Source organism: Heloderma suspectum, chromosome 2, assembly GCF_057233095.1.
Source record: "Heloderma suspectum isolate Gila_16-S chromosome 2, 16-S_ref, whole genome shotgun sequence".
In the NCBI taxonomy this organism is placed as follows: Eukaryota; Metazoa; Chordata; class Lepidosauria; order Squamata; family Helodermatidae; genus Heloderma; species Heloderma suspectum.
In genome coordinates, this window is record NC_139459.1 from 372,006,209 (window position 1) to 372,026,632 (window position 20,424).

The 20,424-nt window shown below is 47.0% G+C and overlaps 1 protein-coding gene across 4 annotated transcripts in view; it reads left to right on the top strand.

Annotated features, from left to right (window-relative positions):
* The window catches only part of LOC146356102 (uncharacterized), a 32,172-nt gene extending 11,748 nt beyond the window's left edge, over positions 1-20,424 (top strand). The window contains exons 1-6 of one of the 4 annotated variants that reach the window (XM_084831202.1): positions 5,247-5,306; positions 6,463-7,128; positions 7,339-7,450; positions 8,220-8,305; positions 8,506-8,626; positions 13,522-20,408. In XM_084831202.1, the coding sequence (XP_084687328.1) occupies positions 6,715-7,128; positions 7,339-7,450; positions 8,220-8,305; positions 8,506-8,626; positions 13,522-15,671 (2,883 nt within the window). In that variant the 5' untranslated portion in view covers positions 5,247-5,306; positions 6,463-6,714 and the 3' untranslated portion in view covers positions 15,672-20,408. The other 3 variants (XM_084831203.1, XM_084831201.1, XM_084831204.1) reach the window with 3 other exon arrangements.

Sequence of the window (20,424 nt, forward strand, 5' to 3'; positions counted from 1 at the left end):
ATTTGCAGATGACACAAAATTGAGCGGGCTAGCTAATACCATGGAAGACAGAAACAAAATTCAAAGTGATCTTGATAGGCTGAAGCGCTGGGCAGAAAACAACAGAATTATATTTAAAAGGGATAAATGCCAAGTTCTGCACCTAGGAAAAAGAAACCAAATGCCCAGTTACAAGATGGGCGATACTTGGCTCAGCAATATTACAAGTGAGAAGGGTCTTGGAATTGTTGTAGATCACAAGCCAAATATGAGCCAAGAATGTGATGTGGCTGCAAAAAAGGCAAATGCTATTTTGGGCTGCATTAATAGAAGCATAGCTTCCAAATCACGTGGAGTACTAGTTCCCCTCTACTCAGCACTGGTTAGGTCTCATCTTCAGTACTGCATCCAGTTCTGGGCACCACACCTTAAGAAGGATGCAGACAAACTGGAGAGGGTTCAGAGCAGGGCAACGAGGATGATCAGGGGACTGGAAACAAAGCCCTACGAGGAGAGACGGAAAGAACTGGGCATGTTTAGCCTTGAGAAGAGAAGACTCAGAGGAGAGATGATAGTGCTGTTCAACTTGAAAGCTTGTCACAGAGAGGAAGGCCAGGATCTCTTCTCGATCATCCCAGAGTGCAGGACACGGAATAATGGGCTCAAGTTACAGGAAGCCAGATTCCGGCTGAACATCAGGAAAACCTTCCTGACTGTCAGAGCAATACGACAATGGAACCAATGAGCTAGGGAGGTGGTGGGCTCTCCCACACTGGAGGCATTCAAGATGAGGCTGGACAGCCATCTGTCAGGGATGCTCTGACTTGGATTCCTGCATTGACCAGGGGGCTGGACTTGATGGTCTTGTAGGCCCCTTCCAACCCCACTATTCTATGATTCTGTGATCAAGATAGAGACTGAAATAGACAATACATTGTTGTTTAGACCCACGCTCTTGGGTGAAAACACCAACGGCACATCTTATCTCGTTCATGGCAAAAAAAATAAAAATAAAAATAAAAGGTTTAAACAACCGGCAGCCTGAGAGCAGGAGCAGATGCTAGAGCATCTAAGAGTTAAAAAAGCATTTTCACCCTCAGAGGACTAGAGAATAAGGACCGAAACATTTTTGCAAGTAAGTCCTTGGAGCAGTAGAGCACAACAGAAAAGGATATTGAACAGATTACGACTCAAATAATATAGAGAGGGGCTGCACAACAGGGAGAGCCATAGGCTGACTAAAGAGGCTTACAGCTTGAACTGTTGTATTTGTTATTGAAAGCAGACTGTTTCATCCAGCCTTCTGGATGATGGACATTGAAGCACCGGTGCCAATTAAAAAGGAAACAATTTGTCCATTGACCTGACCACAATCAGAAAGAGGCAAAAGAGGGGCAAGAATAGCCTGTTCCCCTGTACTTTGATGCAGACAAAAGGCAGGAAAAAGGTGTAGAAAAAAAACCCCTGTTGGCTCTGTTGTTTCGCATCTGAGTAGGTGGACCATTTGTTTCAGGGCCTGTAACACCTGAATATTGTTTTAAAGGCTTGAGTAAGTTTGGCCCTGTAAATCTTTAGTTTCATCCGGTTTTTATTAGCAGTTCTGAATAGTCACCCAGTCCACGTTAAGAGTAAAAGCGGTGTGTGTGGCTTGAGCCATTTGCCTGCATATCATCTGACAGGCAGCTACATGTGCCTCTGTGGATGGAGATTTCGGGGGTCTGGCAGCAGGGTCTCATTACACTGCCTCTGCCAACTTCTTCAATTGAGATGAGATAGCAATAAGACAACACAGCTAATACACCTCAGACTGGCTTGGAGTACAGGTTTCACATACTAAAACAAACTCTTCCTGAAATTTCTGGGGATTTTCTGCTGCTTTAGGAAAATCTTTTGCAATAGCACACAATTCAGCAGGCATCCAGGGCATGCAGAAGCTTGCCGTGGCTGTGCTGCTGCTCTGGGAAAAGGAACCGTGCTTGGTGTTTCTGCCTGTTCTAAGCCTGATGGGACTCAAACAACAAGAGCTGTTCTTCATCTTCAGGATTCTAAAGGGCCTTCTTTTCCCCCACTAAGTTCATTTCCTTTTACACAGGATAAGGGGCGGCTTTCTCTTAAGGAGATCAGCCAAAACACAGGAACATGGGTGCTGGTCATCAGTAGTGCACTAAGTGGTATCTAAGCTTACATTCCTTTGCATTTTTCCTCCCCTCCCCTTTTTTTTTTCTCTCAAGAACCTTCCCAGGACACTAGCTGGGGATCAGTCTTTCTTTTGGAGGCCCCCTTTAACCAATTAAACATGCAGACCACTAGGTGTCAGGTGTTCTGTTGCTGTGGCTTCCTAAGGCTCCTCTGAGATGGACAATTATTTTGTCCATGCCAAAGGTTCCTTCAGTTGGGAACTGTTTACTGCGGTTGTCTTGGGTATAAAAATTCCAGTTTTCCAGAAACGTGCAAGTTTACTTCCGATACCGTGTGCACATAAAACATGCTGAGGTACCTTTGGGAGGGACAGAGACAGGGCGCACCTTTGAACCAGCAGATCCCATGGGATTAACCAGAGAGGCCTTCAGAGACACAGAAGGTGGGGATTTTGCAGTTTGCCAGAGCAGTGCCACATGCAGGGATGCAGAAGGGTTTTGCTGGAATTTCTCCACATACACTCCTCGGCTTTTTCCTTCTAGCCACAGGGCTTTCGAAGGGCAGCAGGCAGGATGCCCATCCGAGACCATGGGCTCACCAGGATGTACTCAGTTTTGCCACTAGACACAATCATACAACGGTGGACAATGTAGGCAACACAAGACAAGTCTCTTTAACAATAACAGATCCCACAGTTAACCAGACCAGAACAGTTCCCCAGTTACAGACCCGAGACAAAAACAGACAGAAACCAAAAAAAGGACATGAACGTGAGCCTCATGAACTCGATAGCCACGAAAGTTGGTAGTGAAATCTGATATGCTGGCAACTCTCCTTGGGAGAACAGGAGGTTCAAAGGCTCAAATATACGCCTTATTCAGTGTCCCAAAGGGGGGCTTGCCTTCACAACAGAATCGTTCTGCTTACCAGGCTATCTCAGTGGAACCTCCAGGTTTGCCAAAGAAAACTTCACAGTCTATTCTGAGTGTTAGGATCTTTAATCAAAGAAAACAAAAGACAGAAAAGAAAGCATAGGTCTGCGGAGATTCCTACAAAATTCTTGCAAGCAGGTTCTCCTCGTTTACATTTCAAACACAGCTTTTATACAATGTATGACAAGGCACAACTTTAGCTAACCCTGATTGGATATAGAACATTACAGAGGTGGGACAAGTTGTATAATATTTCTGATTGGTTGGTAGCTGCCACAGAGCAAAACAATAAGTATTACTTGCCATTCTGATAAGCAGTACTTACTGTTCTGGTTTTATCTGGCTTTTCACCTGGCATTGAAGGTAGGCCATGAATTTTTCCCCTCTTACCCTGACAGTTCCTTTCACCCAGACACTTAGTTTGCTTGCTTTTGTTTACTGTACTTGGTACATGCGACGTTAGTGAAGCACGGGGTCAGAGCAAATGTGAACCTGATTAATGGCTCGTGGTGTACAGATCGATAGGCATATGGTCAAGGAACACCTAATTACTTTGAATGAGTTCAAATCTCCAGGGCCAGATGAACTGCATCCTAGAGTAACAAAGGAACTGGCAGAAGAACTCTCAGAACCGCTGTCTATTCTCTTTGAGAAATCATGGAGGACAGGGGAAGTGCCAGATGACTGGAGGAGGGCTAATGTTGTCCCTATCTTCAAAAAGGGTAAAAAGGAGGAACCTGGAAACTACAGACCAGTAAGTCTGACATCAATCCCTGGGAAAATTCTGGAGCAGATGATCAAGCAATCCATCTGGAAGCACGTTGAAAACAATGCAGTGATTACTCAAAGCCAACATGGATTTGACAAAAACAAGTCCTGCCAGATGAATCTGATCTCATTTTTTGATCAAGTAACCTCCCTTGTAGACCGAGGGGAATGCTGTAGACATCATATACCTCGACTTCAGCAAAGCTTTCGACAAAGTGCCCCATGATATCCTGATGAGCAAACTAGCTCAAAGTGGGCTAGATGAAACAACGATCCGGTGGATCCACAGTTGGCTACAGAATCGGACTCAAAGAGTGCTTCTCAGTGGGACCTTCTCAAACTGGGGAGAGGTAACGAGCAGGGTACCGCAGGGCTCAGTCCTGGGCCCAGTGCTCTTCAACATTTTTCTTAATGACTTGGAGGAGGAGGTGCAGGGAATGCTGATCATATTTGCAGATGACACCAAATTGGGCAGGATAGCTAATACTTTGGAAGGCAGAAACAAAATTAAACAATGATCTGGATAGACTGGAGTGCTGGGCAGAAAACAACAGAATGACATTTAATAGGGATAAATGCCAAGTTCTGCACCTAGGAAAAGAAACCAAATGCACAGTTACAACATGGGGGATACGTGGCTCAACAACTCTACAAGCGAGAAGGATCTTGGAATTGTTGTAGATCACAAGCTGAATATGAGCCAACAATGTGATGTGGCTGCAAAAAAGGCCAATGCTCTTTTGGGCTGCATTAATAGAAGCATAGCTTCCAAATCCCGGGAAGTACTAGTTCCCCTCTACTCAGCACTGGTTAGGCCTCATCTGGAGTACTGTGTCCAGTTCTGGGCACCACACTTTAAGAAGGATGCAGACAAACTGGAGAGGGTTCAGAGCAGGGCAACGAGGATGATCAGGGGACTGGAAACAAAGCCCTACGAGGAGAGACGGAAAGAACTGGGCATGTTTAGCCTTGAGAAGAGAAGACCGAGGGGAGATATGATAGCACTCTTCAAGTACTTGGAAGGTTGTCCCAGAGAGGAAGGCCAGGATCTCTTCTCCATCATCCCAGAATGCAGGACACGGAATAATGGGCTCAAGTTACAGGAAGCCAGATTCCGGCTGAACATCAGGAAAAACGTCCTGACTGTTAGAGCAATATGACAATGGAGCCAATGACCCAGGGAGGTGGTGGGCTCTCCCACACTGGAGGCATTCAAGACGAGGCTGGACAGCCATCTGTTGGGGATGCCCTGACTTGGATTCCTGCACTGAGCAGGGGGTTGGACTCGATGGCCTTGTAGGCCCCTCCCAACCCTGCTAGTCTATGATTCTATGTAAATACGCTGATGCTTCTGCTGCGCCTCTCTGGCGGACTCCGCCTAAGGGGTTAAAGCGAGTGACGCTGGATTCCTAGAGCAGCGTCCTCCTGCTCTGCCCCTCCCCTCCACGTGGGGCGGAGCGTCCTTCGGTTTCCCCCTGCAGGGGTCTGGTGAGCTCTCCTTGCGTGGGGCGAGGGCGACCCCCGGGGCGGCAGGGGGGCTTGGTGGAGATGCCGGCTGGGCAGGCGGCGAGGGGTGGGCGGGGGACCCCCGCATGGAGGCCCCGATGGGGAGAGAGGCCTCCGCGCCCGCAGCCCCCCAGGCAGCTGCCGACCGGGCTGCGGGGGACGACGCAAAGCCCGCCCCGTCTCCCCCCGAGGGGCCCGGCCGCGCAGCCGACCCGCTCCGGAGGGCCTCTCCTCCCTGCGGTGAACGGAGGGTCCCCGCAGCATCTCCCTGGGGATTCATGCAAGATCCCTCCCCTTTGCACGGGCTGCAGCCGGGTTCGAGCTGGCTCACGTCTTCATGGCGGGCTGCAGGAAGGGGGCTGGCGGTGTGTGGGGGGTGCTGTGGGGGAAGGAAGGCGAAGCGGGGAGAGGCCCCGAGACGGAGGGAGAGGCCTCCGCGCCCTCGGCGCTGTAGATCCACCTCCACGGGGACATGGAAAGACTTCCTGGGGTAACAGAGTATACCTGATGAAGATCAGGGATCAGGCAGGCGACACAACTGCATGCAGCGAGGATCAAGATAAAGATGTAGGGAAGTTCTTACTCATCCCTCCCATGGTTAAATCATTTACTGTATTGTTAAATTTGAAAAACCAACAGACACACATTTTTATATTTTATATTTATTTATATTTTATATATATTTAAAAGCCCTTGGCTCAGCCAGGAAGATGCGGATGTGAGGCTGGGGGCTGAGAACACTCCCCCTCCTGCCCCCGCATTGCAGACAGCCCCTTGATGGAGCGTCTGCCCTGCTCTGGGATAAACTGGAGGGTCCTGACAGCATCTCCCTCAACAGAAGATGCTATCTGGGGATGGATTGAGACCAGTTTCAAGATACTATACATATGCACAGTAGGTTAAAAGAAAAGGGGTTGGGCTGGGGAGGGGGGATGTGGAGGAAAGGAGAGGCAGCGGAAGCAGCTATGGTGCGAAGGGGGGATGAAGGGATGGCAGGAAAAAAAGTGCAGGCAGAGGTGGGAAATGTTAGAGAGAAGCCAGGGGGCAGGGATGTTGTGCTTGCACTGCGGTTCTCACCAGATGAAGGCTTTGGACTGGAAGGCTCCGATGAAGGAACCTTACTTCTATCTCTCCCCAGTCTCTAGTTTCCACTGAGTCTTGGCAATCAATCACCTCCCTTTCCTATAAGGATACAACCTGGTCACTCTAAGACCCCTGTCTGCTTTTTCTTGGTCAAATATCTTCCTGCTTCAAGCATATCATCGTTCACCCAGAGAACAACACGTTTGCGTTGCAGGAGCCGGCAGCACAGCCGATTCAGGCAGCCCCAGAACTTGGCCAAAGGTCCAGACGACAGGAACTCTTGCTTGTCCCGGAGCCCAGATCAGAGATGGAGGAGCAGGACTCAGCTGGCCCAGAAGCAGGAGAAAGCTCTGATGCCATCAAGACTGAGAGCAGTGGGGACTTCTGGGAAAGCACCGTGCAGAACATGCTGGAGGAAGACACCCTTAGCTCAGATGTGCAGTGCCAGCGCTTCAGGCAGTTCCACTACTGGGAGGCCGAGGGGCCCCGAGAGGTTTGCAGCCGACTCCACCTTCTCTGCTGTCAGTGGCTGAAGCCAGAGCAACACACCAAGGCTCAGATCCTGGACCTGGTGATCCTGGAGAAATTCCTGGCTGTCCTACCCCCAGAGATGGAGAGCTGGGTCCGGGAATGTGGGGTGGAGACCAGTTCCCAGGCGGTGGCCCTGGCAGAAGGTTTCTTCCTGAGCCAGGCAGAGGACAAGAAGCAGGCAGAGCAGCAGGTGAGACCGTTTCATCCTAGAAGCTTCAAAGGGCTGGGAAACATGGCAAGGATGTCATAAGAGCCCCCGTCGCTTGCTGACACTTTTTGGAAATCACCCAGGGTGGTCCTCCTCTGACCGAAGACTTGTCCAGCACATTCCTCTTCTAATCCTTCCCTCTCCCTCCCTCCCTCCCTCCCTTTCCAAACCTCTCTGTTCTCTCTGGCTCAGGATTCCCTTGCAGAAGAGGCCACAGACTTCCCTGAGACAGATACTGCTCCAGCTGACACCAGCCAGGAGCCACTGACCATGCTGGGGGGCGACGGAAGTGCCACCTCGCTGGGTGAGGATTTGGGGGGGCATTTTTCACCGTGGGATCCAAGTTGGGTTAAATGTGGGGTATCTGGATAACAAAGAAGTAGACCAGTGCAACAAAACAGTGCAGTGTGGAGTGTTTCCATTCGGGGTCCCATGCCCCACACCCCAGTTTTCTTAATTTCTTATATTTCCCAGTTCCTCAGGGGCTGCTTTGGGATATTTTCCCCACACTCCATTTGGTTTTCTTTTTTCTCATCAACTCAGACTTTCCTCAGAGGGGGAGCTGGACACAGGCCTATCCAGATCTCAGCTTTGTTAATATCTGGGATGTCACCACTGATATATAGAGGCCCCTCTCACTTCCATCCTTGCAAGCAGTTCGAAGTAACCCCCCAATGTGAACCAGGAATAGACCTAGCCATACAGTGCAGGGGTTGTCTCTGCCCCTTTATATATCTATGTCACCCTTCCATTGTCCTCCTCCTCTTCACCTCCACATCCTCCACCCCGTTCCCGTTCCCACCTGGTTATTGTCCCGTCCCCGTCCCCTAGTGAGATCACATTCCAAGGCCACTGAGTCCTGGTTCAGCCGTTTTGATGGGTCTTGGCCCCCTTAGGGCCTTTTCCTTCACATTTTTGTACAACTGCAAATGTCAGGGGTACCCCAAATCGGTTGACCCTCCCTGTTGTGTGGGGATGGTGCAGTTCAGGCTACATAAAATACAACTGGACTTGATTGGGAAATGAAGTTAATAGTAAATCAGTCCCCCCTTTATCTTTTGTTTCTCTCACAGGAGATGGATTGAGGATGGAGACAAAATATAGTAGCTCGTCCCTTCGTTGTGGTTGGCCAGAAACAGCTTCTGTGCGACTGGATCAGGTAAGGGGAATGTTCACAGGGGAGGGGGCAGCCTGGGTGCCTCTTTTTCTTGCACATCTCCTTGCCTGAAAGGATCTGTCCCATTCTTCTCCCATCCAAGTTGCCCACAAAGGAGGCTGTGAATGCCACACGTGCAGATTTAGCCCTGGCTTCATAATTTCTGTTCTGATTTTGCTCATAGATGATGTTTCCTCTTCCAGGTGACCTTCGAGGAGGTGGTTGTCCATTTCACCAAGGAGGAGTGGGCCCTGCTGGATCAGGACCAAAGAGCCCTGCACAGGGAAATCATGGAGGAGAATTTGGGGATCACGGCCTCTGTGGGTAAGGCTCCACCATTCTCTGGGTTGATACAATCAAGCTAAAAGGGATAAAAAATAACTGTAGCCTCTTTCTGCAGTCTTGCTCCATTTTAGTAGCCAGTATCCTCTTCTTGTTTGGGTAGTTTCTGGGGTCTCTTCTGAGGTCCCTACTGAAGCTATCTTTGCTTGGTGGACCTTTGTCAAAGCCACCATAGATGATGTCAGGCCTGGATTTCAGCAGCTGCATGCGGTGGAAGTGGATTGGATGCCTGAAGGCTCCATTCACGCATACAGGCTTAGGAACGTAAGAAGTTGGAAAAGGCCAAAGGTCCACCATGTTGCTTCTCCCAAGGGCCAGCCAAAGGCTTCCGAGAAGCCCAGAAAGAAGGTGTGCCTCCATTAGCCCCATCTGGTTGTTGCTCCTGAGCGGCTGGTATTCACAGACCTGGTGGCTGGGTTGAGATAGTACGAGAAGCCACACTCAAGGGTTCAGTATGGGTTGAGTGTGCGTTGTCATTGAACTGTGGGTTGCTGTTGAAATTTGGGCTATCGACTTATCCGAACCCATTTGCCCTAACAAAACAAGGTTTGTTAACCATGTACAACCCATAAAGAGAACCCACAGTTTGTTGTTGGGTTGTGAAGTGTGGGTTGTTCGTGATTAACAAACCATGGTTTGTTAGCACGGCTGGGTTCAGACAACACAGTAACCCATGGTTCAACAGCAACCCACAGTTCAACAACAACCTATACTCAACCCATACTCAGACAATGAATGTGGGTTATCATGTTGCCTGACCCCAATCACTGCCTCTGAAGATGGAGGATTGTGACTTGGGAACAAGCCCCATTTAATTTATTGGGACATCATTCTACGTGAATGGATGTAGAATTGTGACCCGTCCCACTTCCAAGAAGTTCATAGCGGCGTGGCTGGGGCTATTCCGATTAGATGCAACAAGAAGCTGCCTTGAGCATTTTATGTGGAAATGCTGTGTATACTTTTAACAAATAAATAATCTCAGCCCTGTTAAGATAGCCTTGGCTTAGAGATATTGGGGATATTCATAGGACACGCTAACCCACAGACATAGCTGTGGTTGAATTGTGGGTTGTTTGTTGAACCCACAGTTCAACAAACAACCCACAGTTCACCATCAGCCCACACCCAACCACTCAGTGTGGGTGAGCATGTTTAATGGACCCAGGCGCTGACTGGTCAAAGGCTTTCTGAAAAACTACATAGGTGGCAGTTGGGCCTCAGTCTCTGTGGACTCAGCCCAGCACTCTGCACAATACGGCTTCTCAATTACTGCCACCCAATATGATTCGTTTAATACCTTTTGTTTCCGTTCAGTCACTCACAAAGGCTGTTATTTTTATTTCATTTCATTTATTATTTAAGCATTTTTGCCCCGGAACAAACAATACAGTCCTCTGATGAAAAGAGACTATTAAATTATTTTTTAGCCCTCCCTCACCAGTCGTAGGATGAAAGTATTAACAGAACAACTTCTTTGTGAGACACTCTTATTTATTTACCTCTGGCCCCCAGAGAAAGCTAATACAGCCTTGGATGGAATTATGGAAATAATGCATAATCGAGTTAGAGCTGAACATAGGGAACATGCCGAGGAAAATCCTCTCATAAACAAGGATAACCACATTGGTGAGAGAGACTCTCCCCCTCTAGAGTATAACTTCAGTAGCCCTCTAAACCATCCTATGTCCACTGTTGAATGGCAACAAAGAAGATTTCTTAGCCCTGACGTATTAGGACATTCTGACCCTAAATCAACGGACCAAATTACAATAAGTAAAAACGGGTCTTACAATCCTTCGGCAGGTGGTGGGCCTGTGTTTCTGCACAAGAGAGGTGAGATAAACCAAATCAAAGAGTTGGATTGATGTAATGTCCTAAGCAATTAACAGTTTAATAGAGTCCCCTACCTCCTTTGCTACCCCTCCTTTTTTTATACATCTGCACAGAGAGCATAAAAAATTACTCAGGCAAAAGAAAAGCAGAGTACATTCGACACTCTTGGATGGAGTTAGGCTGGGCAGCCGTGGAAGATTCTGGGCTAGATTCTGGGCTCTGGTGGCAAAAGGGACAAGAAGTGCAAATGGTATTATTGATAACCAAATCACATCTGCACAATGGCACACTCATGTTGCCTCCCTTTTTAGTCAGTCCTCTGGGACCATTTTGAATCCTCCCTATAGCATGGACATATCTGTGCTTGCCTGCCATCCCGAATGGGAACCAGTAACACCTGATAAAATAAACACACCCTGATTAATTCTTTACCAGTTAAAAAAGCCCCTGGAGAAGATATGCTCCCTGGATAATTATTCAGATCAAACCCTGGCTGGTGGTCTCCAGTCCTTCCTACATTGTTTGCTCATATTAACCAGCATGGGAAAAGCCCTCAAAGACTGGGAGTAAGCATAGTTGTCCCTATTCATAAAAACGGTTCCAAGGCAGACCCAAAGAATTTTAGACCTATTAGTTTATTGAATATTGTGTCTAAATTGTATTCCAAAATATCTATTGAGTAAGTTGGAGTCCTGGGCTACTGAAAATGCCATTATCATTGAAGAACAAGCAGGGTTTATGAAGGGTAAATCGACAATAGAACAATGTTTTGTCCATCATTCGATTCAAAATCTTTCACAAAATGGCAGAAAAAAGCTATTTGCAGCTTTTGTGGACTTCAGCTCTGCCTTCGACCTTATAGACAAGAGGATGCCTTTGGCAAAAGTTTGTTGCCACTAATATTGATAGAAGGCTGTTCTTTTTAATTCAGTTGCTGCATGCCGATACTTTCCTTAGGGTTAGACTTGGGGCAAATGGATTGTTAACTGATAATATCCCTACCGATAGAGGAGTCCATCAGGGATGTTTATTAGCCCCCTTTTTATTCAATTTTTATATCAATGATATTGTTCAGGAACTGAGAGGTTTAGAATGATTTCCAGTTTCTATTTAGGATGTCAGACTCTCAGTTCTTGTGTATGCCGATGACATTGTTATGGTCTCTGCTACCTTAATTGGGATGTGGAGACTTTTGAACAAGTTGAGTGTCTTTTGCACAAAAGAGCAGTTAACAGTCAACCATTCTAAAACAAAAGTTGTGGTCTTTGGGAAGAAGGGAAAGCTGAAGACTGGACAACAAACTCATTGAATAACAATGTTACCTTAAAAATCTGGGTTTGGGTTTTAACTCAAAACTGACTTGGAAGCTACACCTACGCTCAGTTAAATTGAAATCTACCCAGTCTACTCATTCCTTACTGTGGTTCTGCAGATTTCAAGGGGGAAGCTTAGTTGCTGCTACAGTTGAGGTATTCCGGAAGAAGATTGTGCCACAATTACTGTATGGCGCAGAGTTCTGGGGCTACAGTAAAGTCTCCCCTCTGGAAGCTGTGCAGAATTCCTTCTTAAGATCTCTGTTGGTTGTCTTTAAAGGCACACCAGCTCCTTTTTTAAGGGCTGAAACAGGGCTACTGTCTTTACAAACTGGTGTGTGTGTTGCTGTAGCCCTGTACTGGCTGAAGCTGGTTAGTATGCGTGATACCCGTCTCCCCCAAAAATGTTTCCTAGACAACAACAATCTTTGGCCCATAGCTCCTGGGCAAATTCAGTCGGTACGATTCTCCGTTCTTATGGGATTAATATCGGAGCCTCACCAAACTATGCCTCTAATAGAGTTAAACAACTCATCAAAGGAAAAATCCACTTTGATTCCAAACGGTGGGTCCTACATCTAATTTCTCAAAGGGCATTTTCTTCTTGGTACCCAATATATAAAACGTCTTTCGGGCTGGAGCAATATTTTACTAAACTCACTCTGGCACCACTCAGAAGAGCATTTACAGCTCTGCACTTTCAGTGTATGCCCTCAACCTATTTAGAAGGAAGATTTAATAATAATCCTGTGCACCAAAGACTCTGCATCTGTGATTCAGGGGAAGTGGAGGACATTCAACATTATTTGCTACAATGCCCTCTATATACTTTCCTTAGAGAAAAATTCCTTGAATACATTACTGATCTGGTTGCAAAATTTGCCCTGGCTGCAAGTAAGTTAAGAGGTAGGCATCCCAATATGGGGCGCATATAAATTTTGTTCTCTGTTATATGTGTTGGCCTAGTATCTCGTTGGGGAGCTTTTGAGCCATGTCAATGTGTTCTTGCAGTTTTATACTCCTTTTACTCTTGTATTTCTGTTTACCATTTTTACTCTATGTTATCTTACTATTTTATGGTATTCCATTTTAGCTTATTGTCCTATTTGTATTTTATTCTATTTTAAATATATAAAATTGTGATGGCATATTGCTTTTAGCAATAAAGATAACTCAAACATATTTAAGCATTTTTGCCCTGCTCTCCAGCCAAAAAGGCTCCCAGGTGGTTTGCATGCAAATAAGAACAAACAATACAGTCCCATCTCTCCCTCTGCTGTAACCTAGGGCATTTCTACATGAGGCTTTTATCCCACACTTTTACTGGGGCTTCTGCTTCTGGACTAAGATCGGCTTCTTTACACATGCTTTTTTCCAGGATTTTTCTTTCTCTGCCTTTCTATACGTTTCATTATACAACTACTAGATGGCGCTGCAGTACAGCAGGGCTGCACATTTACACTAGGGTTCTATGACAGGATTCAGAAAAAATACCAGACTTTCCTCATTAGGAAAAAAGAGAGAGAGGAACAGGCCATTGACGATGATGATGCCAGGTAATGGACCTGCAAACTACTGTGACTGAGCAATCATCAGGGCTCAATAAAAGTGTCATTTAGAAATGGCCCTAATGGAATAGCTGCTGCTACAGGACTGTTAACTGCTAGTTCTTGGATTTCAGACTCTGTTTTCACTTCTGCTGCTACCAATTGTCCCTCTTCCTTCCAGAATGTGACGGGCAGGAGAGTGAGAATGAAGGAAAACCATGCAAGGTGTTGTTGGAAGGAGCCAGATGTCAACCATCTCTGTGCTTGGAGGGTGGAGAGTGCTTCACTCAGAGGAGACACCTCACTTCTCATCAAGCAACGCACCCAGAGGAGAAACCATGTGGAAAGAGCTTCACTGAAAACCCAGCCCTCATGCACCATCAAAATATCCACACAGGGAAGAAACCATTTCAGTGCTTGGAGTGTGGAAAGTGCTTCAGGTGGAACTCAGGCCTTATATTACACCGAAGAAGTCACACAGGGGAGAAACCATTTCAGTGTGTTGAATGTGGAAAATTTTTCCGTCACAGCTCACATCTTATGGAACATCAAAGAATTCACACAGGAGAGAAACCATTTCAGTGCTTGGAGTGTGGAAAGAGCTTCAGTGAAAAAAAAAGTCTCATGTATCATCAGAGAACCCACACGGGGGAGAAACCATTTAAATGCTTGGAGTGTGGAAAAAAATTCACTCAGAGATCAAACCTTTTGTCACATGAAAGAATCCACACAGGAGAGAAACCATTTCAATGCTCGGAGTGTGGAAAGACCTTCAGGTGGAACTCATGCCTTATATTACACCAAAGAAGTCATACAGGGGAGAAACCATTTCAGTGCTCTGTGTGTGGAAAATCTTTCAGTCAGAGCTCACACCTTATGGAACATCAAAGAATTCACACAGGAGAGAAACCATTTCAATGCTTGGAGTGTGGAAAGAGCTTCAGAAAAAAAAGAGGCCTTTTGTATCATCAAAGAACTCACACAGGAGAGAAACCATTTCATTGTTTGGAGTGTGGAAAGAGCTTTAGTAGAAACTCTAGCCTTGTATATCATCGAAGAATCCACACAGGGGAGAAACCATTTCAATGCCTGGAGTGTGAAAAGAGCTTCACTCAGAAGATACAACTCATTTCTCATCAAGCAACTCACACAGATGAGAAACCATTTACATGCTTAGAGTGTGGAAAGAGTTTCAGTAGAAACTCTGGCCTCGTGTACCATCAACGAATCCACACAGGGGACAAACCTTTTAAATGCCTGGAGTGTGAGAAGAGCTTCAGGAGTAACTCCAGCCTTATATTACACCAAAGAACTCACACAGGGGAGAAACCATTTTCATGCTTAGAGTGTGGAAAAAGCTTTGGTTTAAAGAGACGCCTCATCTCCCATCAAAGAATTCACACAGGGGAGAAACCATTTCCGTGCTTAGAGTGCGGAAAGAGCTTCAGTTTAAAGAGACGCCTTATGTCCCATCAAAGAATTCACACAGGAGAGAAACCATTTTCATGCTTAGAGTGTGGAAAGAGCTTCAGTCAGAAGACACACCTCACTCGTCATCAAATAACTCATACAGGGGAGAAACCATTTACATGCTTAGAATGTGGAAAGCGGTTCAGTAGAAACAGTCGTCTCATGTATCATCAAAGAATTCACACAGCGGAGAAGCCATTTCAATGCTTGGAGTGTGGAAAGGGCTTCAGTAAAAACTCCATCCTTGTGTGCCATCAAAGGGTTCACACAGGGGAGAAACCATTTCAGTGCTTGGAGTGTGGAAAGAGCTTCAGGTGGAACTCAACCCTTTTATTACACAGAAGAACTCACACAGGGGAGAAACCATTTCATTGCTCTGAGTGTGGAAAAAGCTTCACTCGGAAGATACACCTCACTCGTCATCAAGTAACTCACACAGGGGAGAAACGGTTTCGGTGTCTGGAGTGTGGAAAGAGCTTCAGTGAAAAAAGTAGCCTCTTGTATCATCAAAGAACCCACACAGGGGAAAAGCCCTTTCAGTGCTTGGAGTGTGGAAAGAGCTTCAGTAAAAACTCTAGCCTTGTGTGCCACCAAAGGGTCCACACAGGGGAGAAACCATTTCAGTGCTTGGAGTGTGGAAAAAAATTCACTCAGAGCTCAAACCTGACATCACACAAAAAAACGCACACACCAGAGAAACGATTTACATGCTTAGAATGTGGAAAGGGTTTCAGTTTGAAGAGACACTTCAAGTATCATCAAATAATGCATGCAGAGGAGAAGGAATTTAAAAGCTTGGGTGTGGAAAGAGTTATAGTAGGAGATTCAACCTTAGTCCACATCAAAGAAGAGTGGGAATAATTTTAATATTTGGAATTTGTAAAGCATCCCCATTTGGTCAACTCCTTTACTAGATATCAAAGAATTCACACAAGCAAGAAACCATATCAGTGGAAAGAAGTTCAAGAAGAATGGGGACCTTTGCATATATCAGAGAATGCATTTATTCATTCATTCATTTTGCATTTCTTAGCTGCCTCAAATAGCTCCTTGTCTGACCTGCAGTATTTAGTTTGCATTACACTGTCGGGCTGCTATAAGCCACTCCATCCCAGTTACAGCCCCTTCCATCCCATTATATAGAAAATGCCCTGCGTTTGCTTTGGAATTTGTTTTAGAAGAGTTGTTTTAAAAATGTTTCACTTTGAATAAGAACTGATTGAGAGCAAGCAGGAATCCTTCCCTGTGCTGTTATCTATCAAGTTTTTTCTTTGGGGGGTAGGGGAGATGTGGACACACAGTTGTCCAATCCCAGCTACATTAAAATCTTGGATTTCTCCCTTTCTTTCTGTGGGTGCCTCTCCTATCCATCCCTGGGGACTTTTGAAAATAGGTTCTCATTTCAAAAGTAGCTTCTCACCTATCCAGACGGTGGTTGGAGGTGATATTTATGTGTCTCAATGTGTCTTTTTCCCCCTCCTGGGCTGTGTTTCTACCAGTGATTTACTCCAACCTGGCTGCCCGGTGAGGTCTCTTGTTTTTCCATGATGTCATGGCCATTCAGCACCAGCCCCTCATTTTAAAGTGGAAAAACCGCTTCTTCTGTGACTGGTTATAGTCCAACTTCTCCAGTGTACTCTGGCTCCATTACTGACCTGTTTTCACAACCGCAGTGGGTCCTGCCCATGGGGCGTGTAGCCCGGCCTTTGTGGGTGTGTGGCTCTGACCTCAGTGATCCAACCCTTTCCCTCCGTGTTTTCTGGAAGTTTCATCGCTGTTTTGGAGCAGGATGCTGAGGGACCAACTTTTAAAACATCATTGAAAATAAGCACCAGAACATGGCCCATGACCCCAGTCAAGGGGTGTTTCCTCCCATTGTGCTGAATGAGGGTTGCCCTCTCAATGACCACAGAAATGACAGCGAAGTCCCGCAATTGACACAGCTCATATGAAAGCCCTCAATTCCTTACATGTGATTAAGTGCGATGTTGAGGCTCCAGTCCACTGCCTTAGGACATAACTCCTTCACAGCTTCCATATAGAGATCCTGTGCATTAAAATCGGGGCCGGTTTCCGTCTCCCACAAGAAACCCATTAGTGTCTCCTCAGAAGTAACTCCCATTGTGGTCAGTGAAGCTTGCCTTTGAATGCTCACATCAGAACTAGCAGAGATTCCCCCTCAATTGAAATGGCACATTTTAAAGCCCAATTCCTTAAGTGCAATTAAGCGACCGTGGGATTACGAGGCTCCGATGAATTGCCTTAGGAAGAAAGTACTTTGCAGCTTCCTTATACATATCCTGCGGGTTCCAGTGGGGGCTGGTTTCTGTCTTTGTGTTTACTGCTCTCTTTCCCCCAACAAACTCACTACTGTCTTGTCAGAAGTAACTCCCATTGTGGTCAATGAGGTCCTCTGGGTTAAAATGGGGGCTGGTTTCCCTCTTTGTGTTCTCCCCCTCACCTTTCCCAGCATAAGCATATGTGTGTCTACTCGGAAGTAACTCCCATTGTGCTCAGTGAGGCTTGCTCCCGAAATGCAAGTGCATCTGGACTTTCAGGAGAAAGCGGGGAGAGGGGGGAAGCCTCTCTTCACAGCAAAGCTGATTCCTTTTTAACATTCTGGTACCCCTCCATTAACTTCTCCTTCTGTTGTCCTGGAAACACAGCCGAGGAGGCAGGAACACTGATGAGGTAATTGGACCCAACCCATGCTCCACTCAGACTCCACCCAGCCATCAAGAAAATAATGTGATTAGAGCTCAGTGGAAACAGCACAGAGCCTCAGGCTGCAGTGATGATAAGCCAGGACTTTAAGGGCTGTGGAACCAGGAAAAGGAGAAGATGTGAGTGGGGAAACATTGCAACAGAGTTGCCAACAAAGTGAAGCCGATAACATGGAAACACGCCCCTGGTCAGTTTTCAGATGTTTTTCCCCCTCTGACTCACTAAACAGTCCATGTCATTATTATGGGGCTGTTTGCAGATTCTTTCACCCTAATGGATTATTTGGGGGGGGGGGAGATTTTATTGTACTTCTTTAACTTTGGGTTACTCCAGGTCTTCTCCTTACTGTTGGCGATGGAGTTTTGGTTATATACGGATGAGCATGGGAAGACTCGAATCATTATTCACATTAACAACAGGTGATGGTTTCATGTAAACAGAGATGGAAAGAGATGCAGCTAGGACACCATTTGGTCCTATTGTAATGGAGACTTTTCAGCTTCTGCAACCTGAGGATCTGGACAAATATCTTGGAGGACTGCGCCCTCCGGCCTGTATCCTAGGTCCTTGCCCACCATCGCTTTTAGAGTCTGCCAGGACAAGGCTGGGTGTCTGGATCTCAGAAGAAATCCATCTTTCTTTGAGGGAGGGAATAGAGCTGACTGCCCCTAAAGAGGTGGTGGTTGGGTCCAACCAGAAAAAAGCCAATCTAGACCCCTCAACCTGTGCTCGCTGTATGTCTGGCCTTCAATTTCTGAACATGGTTCTGGATCACGTGGGGCAGCGACACCCTGTCAGAGACAACATGGTTCTGGATCATGTGGGAGGAGCCTCTTAAGGGGGCACAAGGGCCAGACCACCCACTAACGCCTTGGCCAATTTGGTGGTTTAGCGTCTTTGGCGTGGGATTGCTTGCCTCTTGGGTCATGATTATGTACCTGACATAAAGGATATGGGCCAAGTGGGGGGATGGGGGGGTATCAGTGCAGTGACAGGTAGGGGGAGATCTGCTGTTGGCAGGTGGGCTAGCCAGGTAAGGGGACCGCGGCCCAGACAGTGCCGTGTTCCAGTCCTCCTCACACCCATTAAAAATGCAGCTTTTAAACGCCAGATCGGTGCATAATAAGACCTCCCCTGTGGTCCATAATCTCACTGTGGATGAGGCAGCCGATCCGGCATGTATAACGAGACCAGGGAGGGCGAATTGGGAGGAGTTGGGATTCTGCCGTCAGACTGCCCACTCGCTATCCAGCAGTCTCCCTGCCTGAGCTGACAGAGGTGGCCTCGGATGTGGTGCTGAGATCCTCCAGGCTGCTGGTTCGGGGAACATCCATGTTCATGCCAAGGGCACCTTGTCTGAGACAGCGCAGGATTGACAACTGTGGGACTGTCCCAACATGTCCTCGGTGCAGCTCATGCAGCAGGGCACACTCTAGACTTGTTTTTTTTTCAGTCAATCATAACAATGAGGATCTGAAGGTAGGTGACTTTGAACTGGTCCCTTTGTCATAGTCAAATCACTTCCTGCTGAGGGTTAGACTGATGGCAGCCTTTCCTCTCTGCAAGGGTGGGGGTCTATTAAGATGGCCTGGCCCTGGAGTTTAATGGACCCACATGGCTGTCTGGGGGGGGGGGGAGGTGTTCTGACTGATGGCTGGCGCTCCTGTCGAAATCCTGGTTGATACTGGGGCAGTTGACGCAATTGCTCCGCAGCACCCTCCCCATAGTAGAGCTGTGTGGATACCTCTATGCTGGGAGCAATGAAACAAAATAGGAGATGGCTTGAGTTCTGATGGAGGAAAACTCCCAGTGGATGTAATCAAATGGTGGTAAACATCTATGCTCAAGGATACTCCAGGGCAGTTAAGGCACCAAAAGCCACAATATTTCTCAGCTTCTGTTAAGTCCTCTCTGTGGTGCCCAGTGGAGCTTTTTAGGGTTGTCCAGGGCTTGTTTCATGCTGGCCCTAAGGACACCATGGACCCATCAAAGGCCTGCTGTGATGTGTTTTCAAGGCGCTTTCCAGATACAATTATCTTGCATCTGCTGGGATTTAGACTCCAGGGTTGTAGCAGGTGAACCAAGTGAGGTAAGCAGAACATAGTCGTGTCCAGTTTTGTTGGATGAGTGTCAGTTGGTACAGTTTGAGGATGTCGACAAGGTGCTTGGACAGGTTCGATCTTTGCCCCTCCTGGCTTATAAAAACCATCAGGGAGGGAAGAGCTGGCTGGAACAGGGAGGTGATTAATGCCTCCTTGCCAGAAGGAGTGGTCCTAAGCCACCTGAAAGGGGTAGGGGTGAGGCCAATCCTGAAGAAACCCTCCCTGGACCCAGAAGATCTTAACAACTGTAGGCTGATGGCCTAAAGGACCTTTCCTGGGCAAGGTCATTGAGTGGGTGGTGGCCAACCGGCTCCAGACACTCTGGGATTAGACTGATCATGTAGATCATTTCAGCTGAGGGTCAGCTCTGGTTTTGGCACAGAAACAGCCTTGGTCATGCTGTAGAACGGTCTGTGTTGCGCGAGAGACGGGGGGATGTGCCCCTGTTGGTTCTCCTTGATCTTTTGGCAGCTTTTGATACCATGGACCATGGTATTCTGGGGCAGCTGTCTGGGTTGGGAGTGGGGAGTGCTGCAATGGTTCCACTCCTACTTGGATGGTTGGCTCCAGAAGGTGGTGCTTAGGGGATATTGCTCAGCCCCGTGGACACTCCAGCATGGGGCTTCACGGGTAGGTTTTGTCCCCCAAGCTATTTGACATCTACATAACATGGTTGAGCGCAGTCATCCGAAGTGTGGAGTGTGCTGCCATCACTATGCTGATGACATGCAACTCTATTTCTCCATTTCATCTTCTTCAGGTGGGGCCATGGATGTGCTAAATTGTGC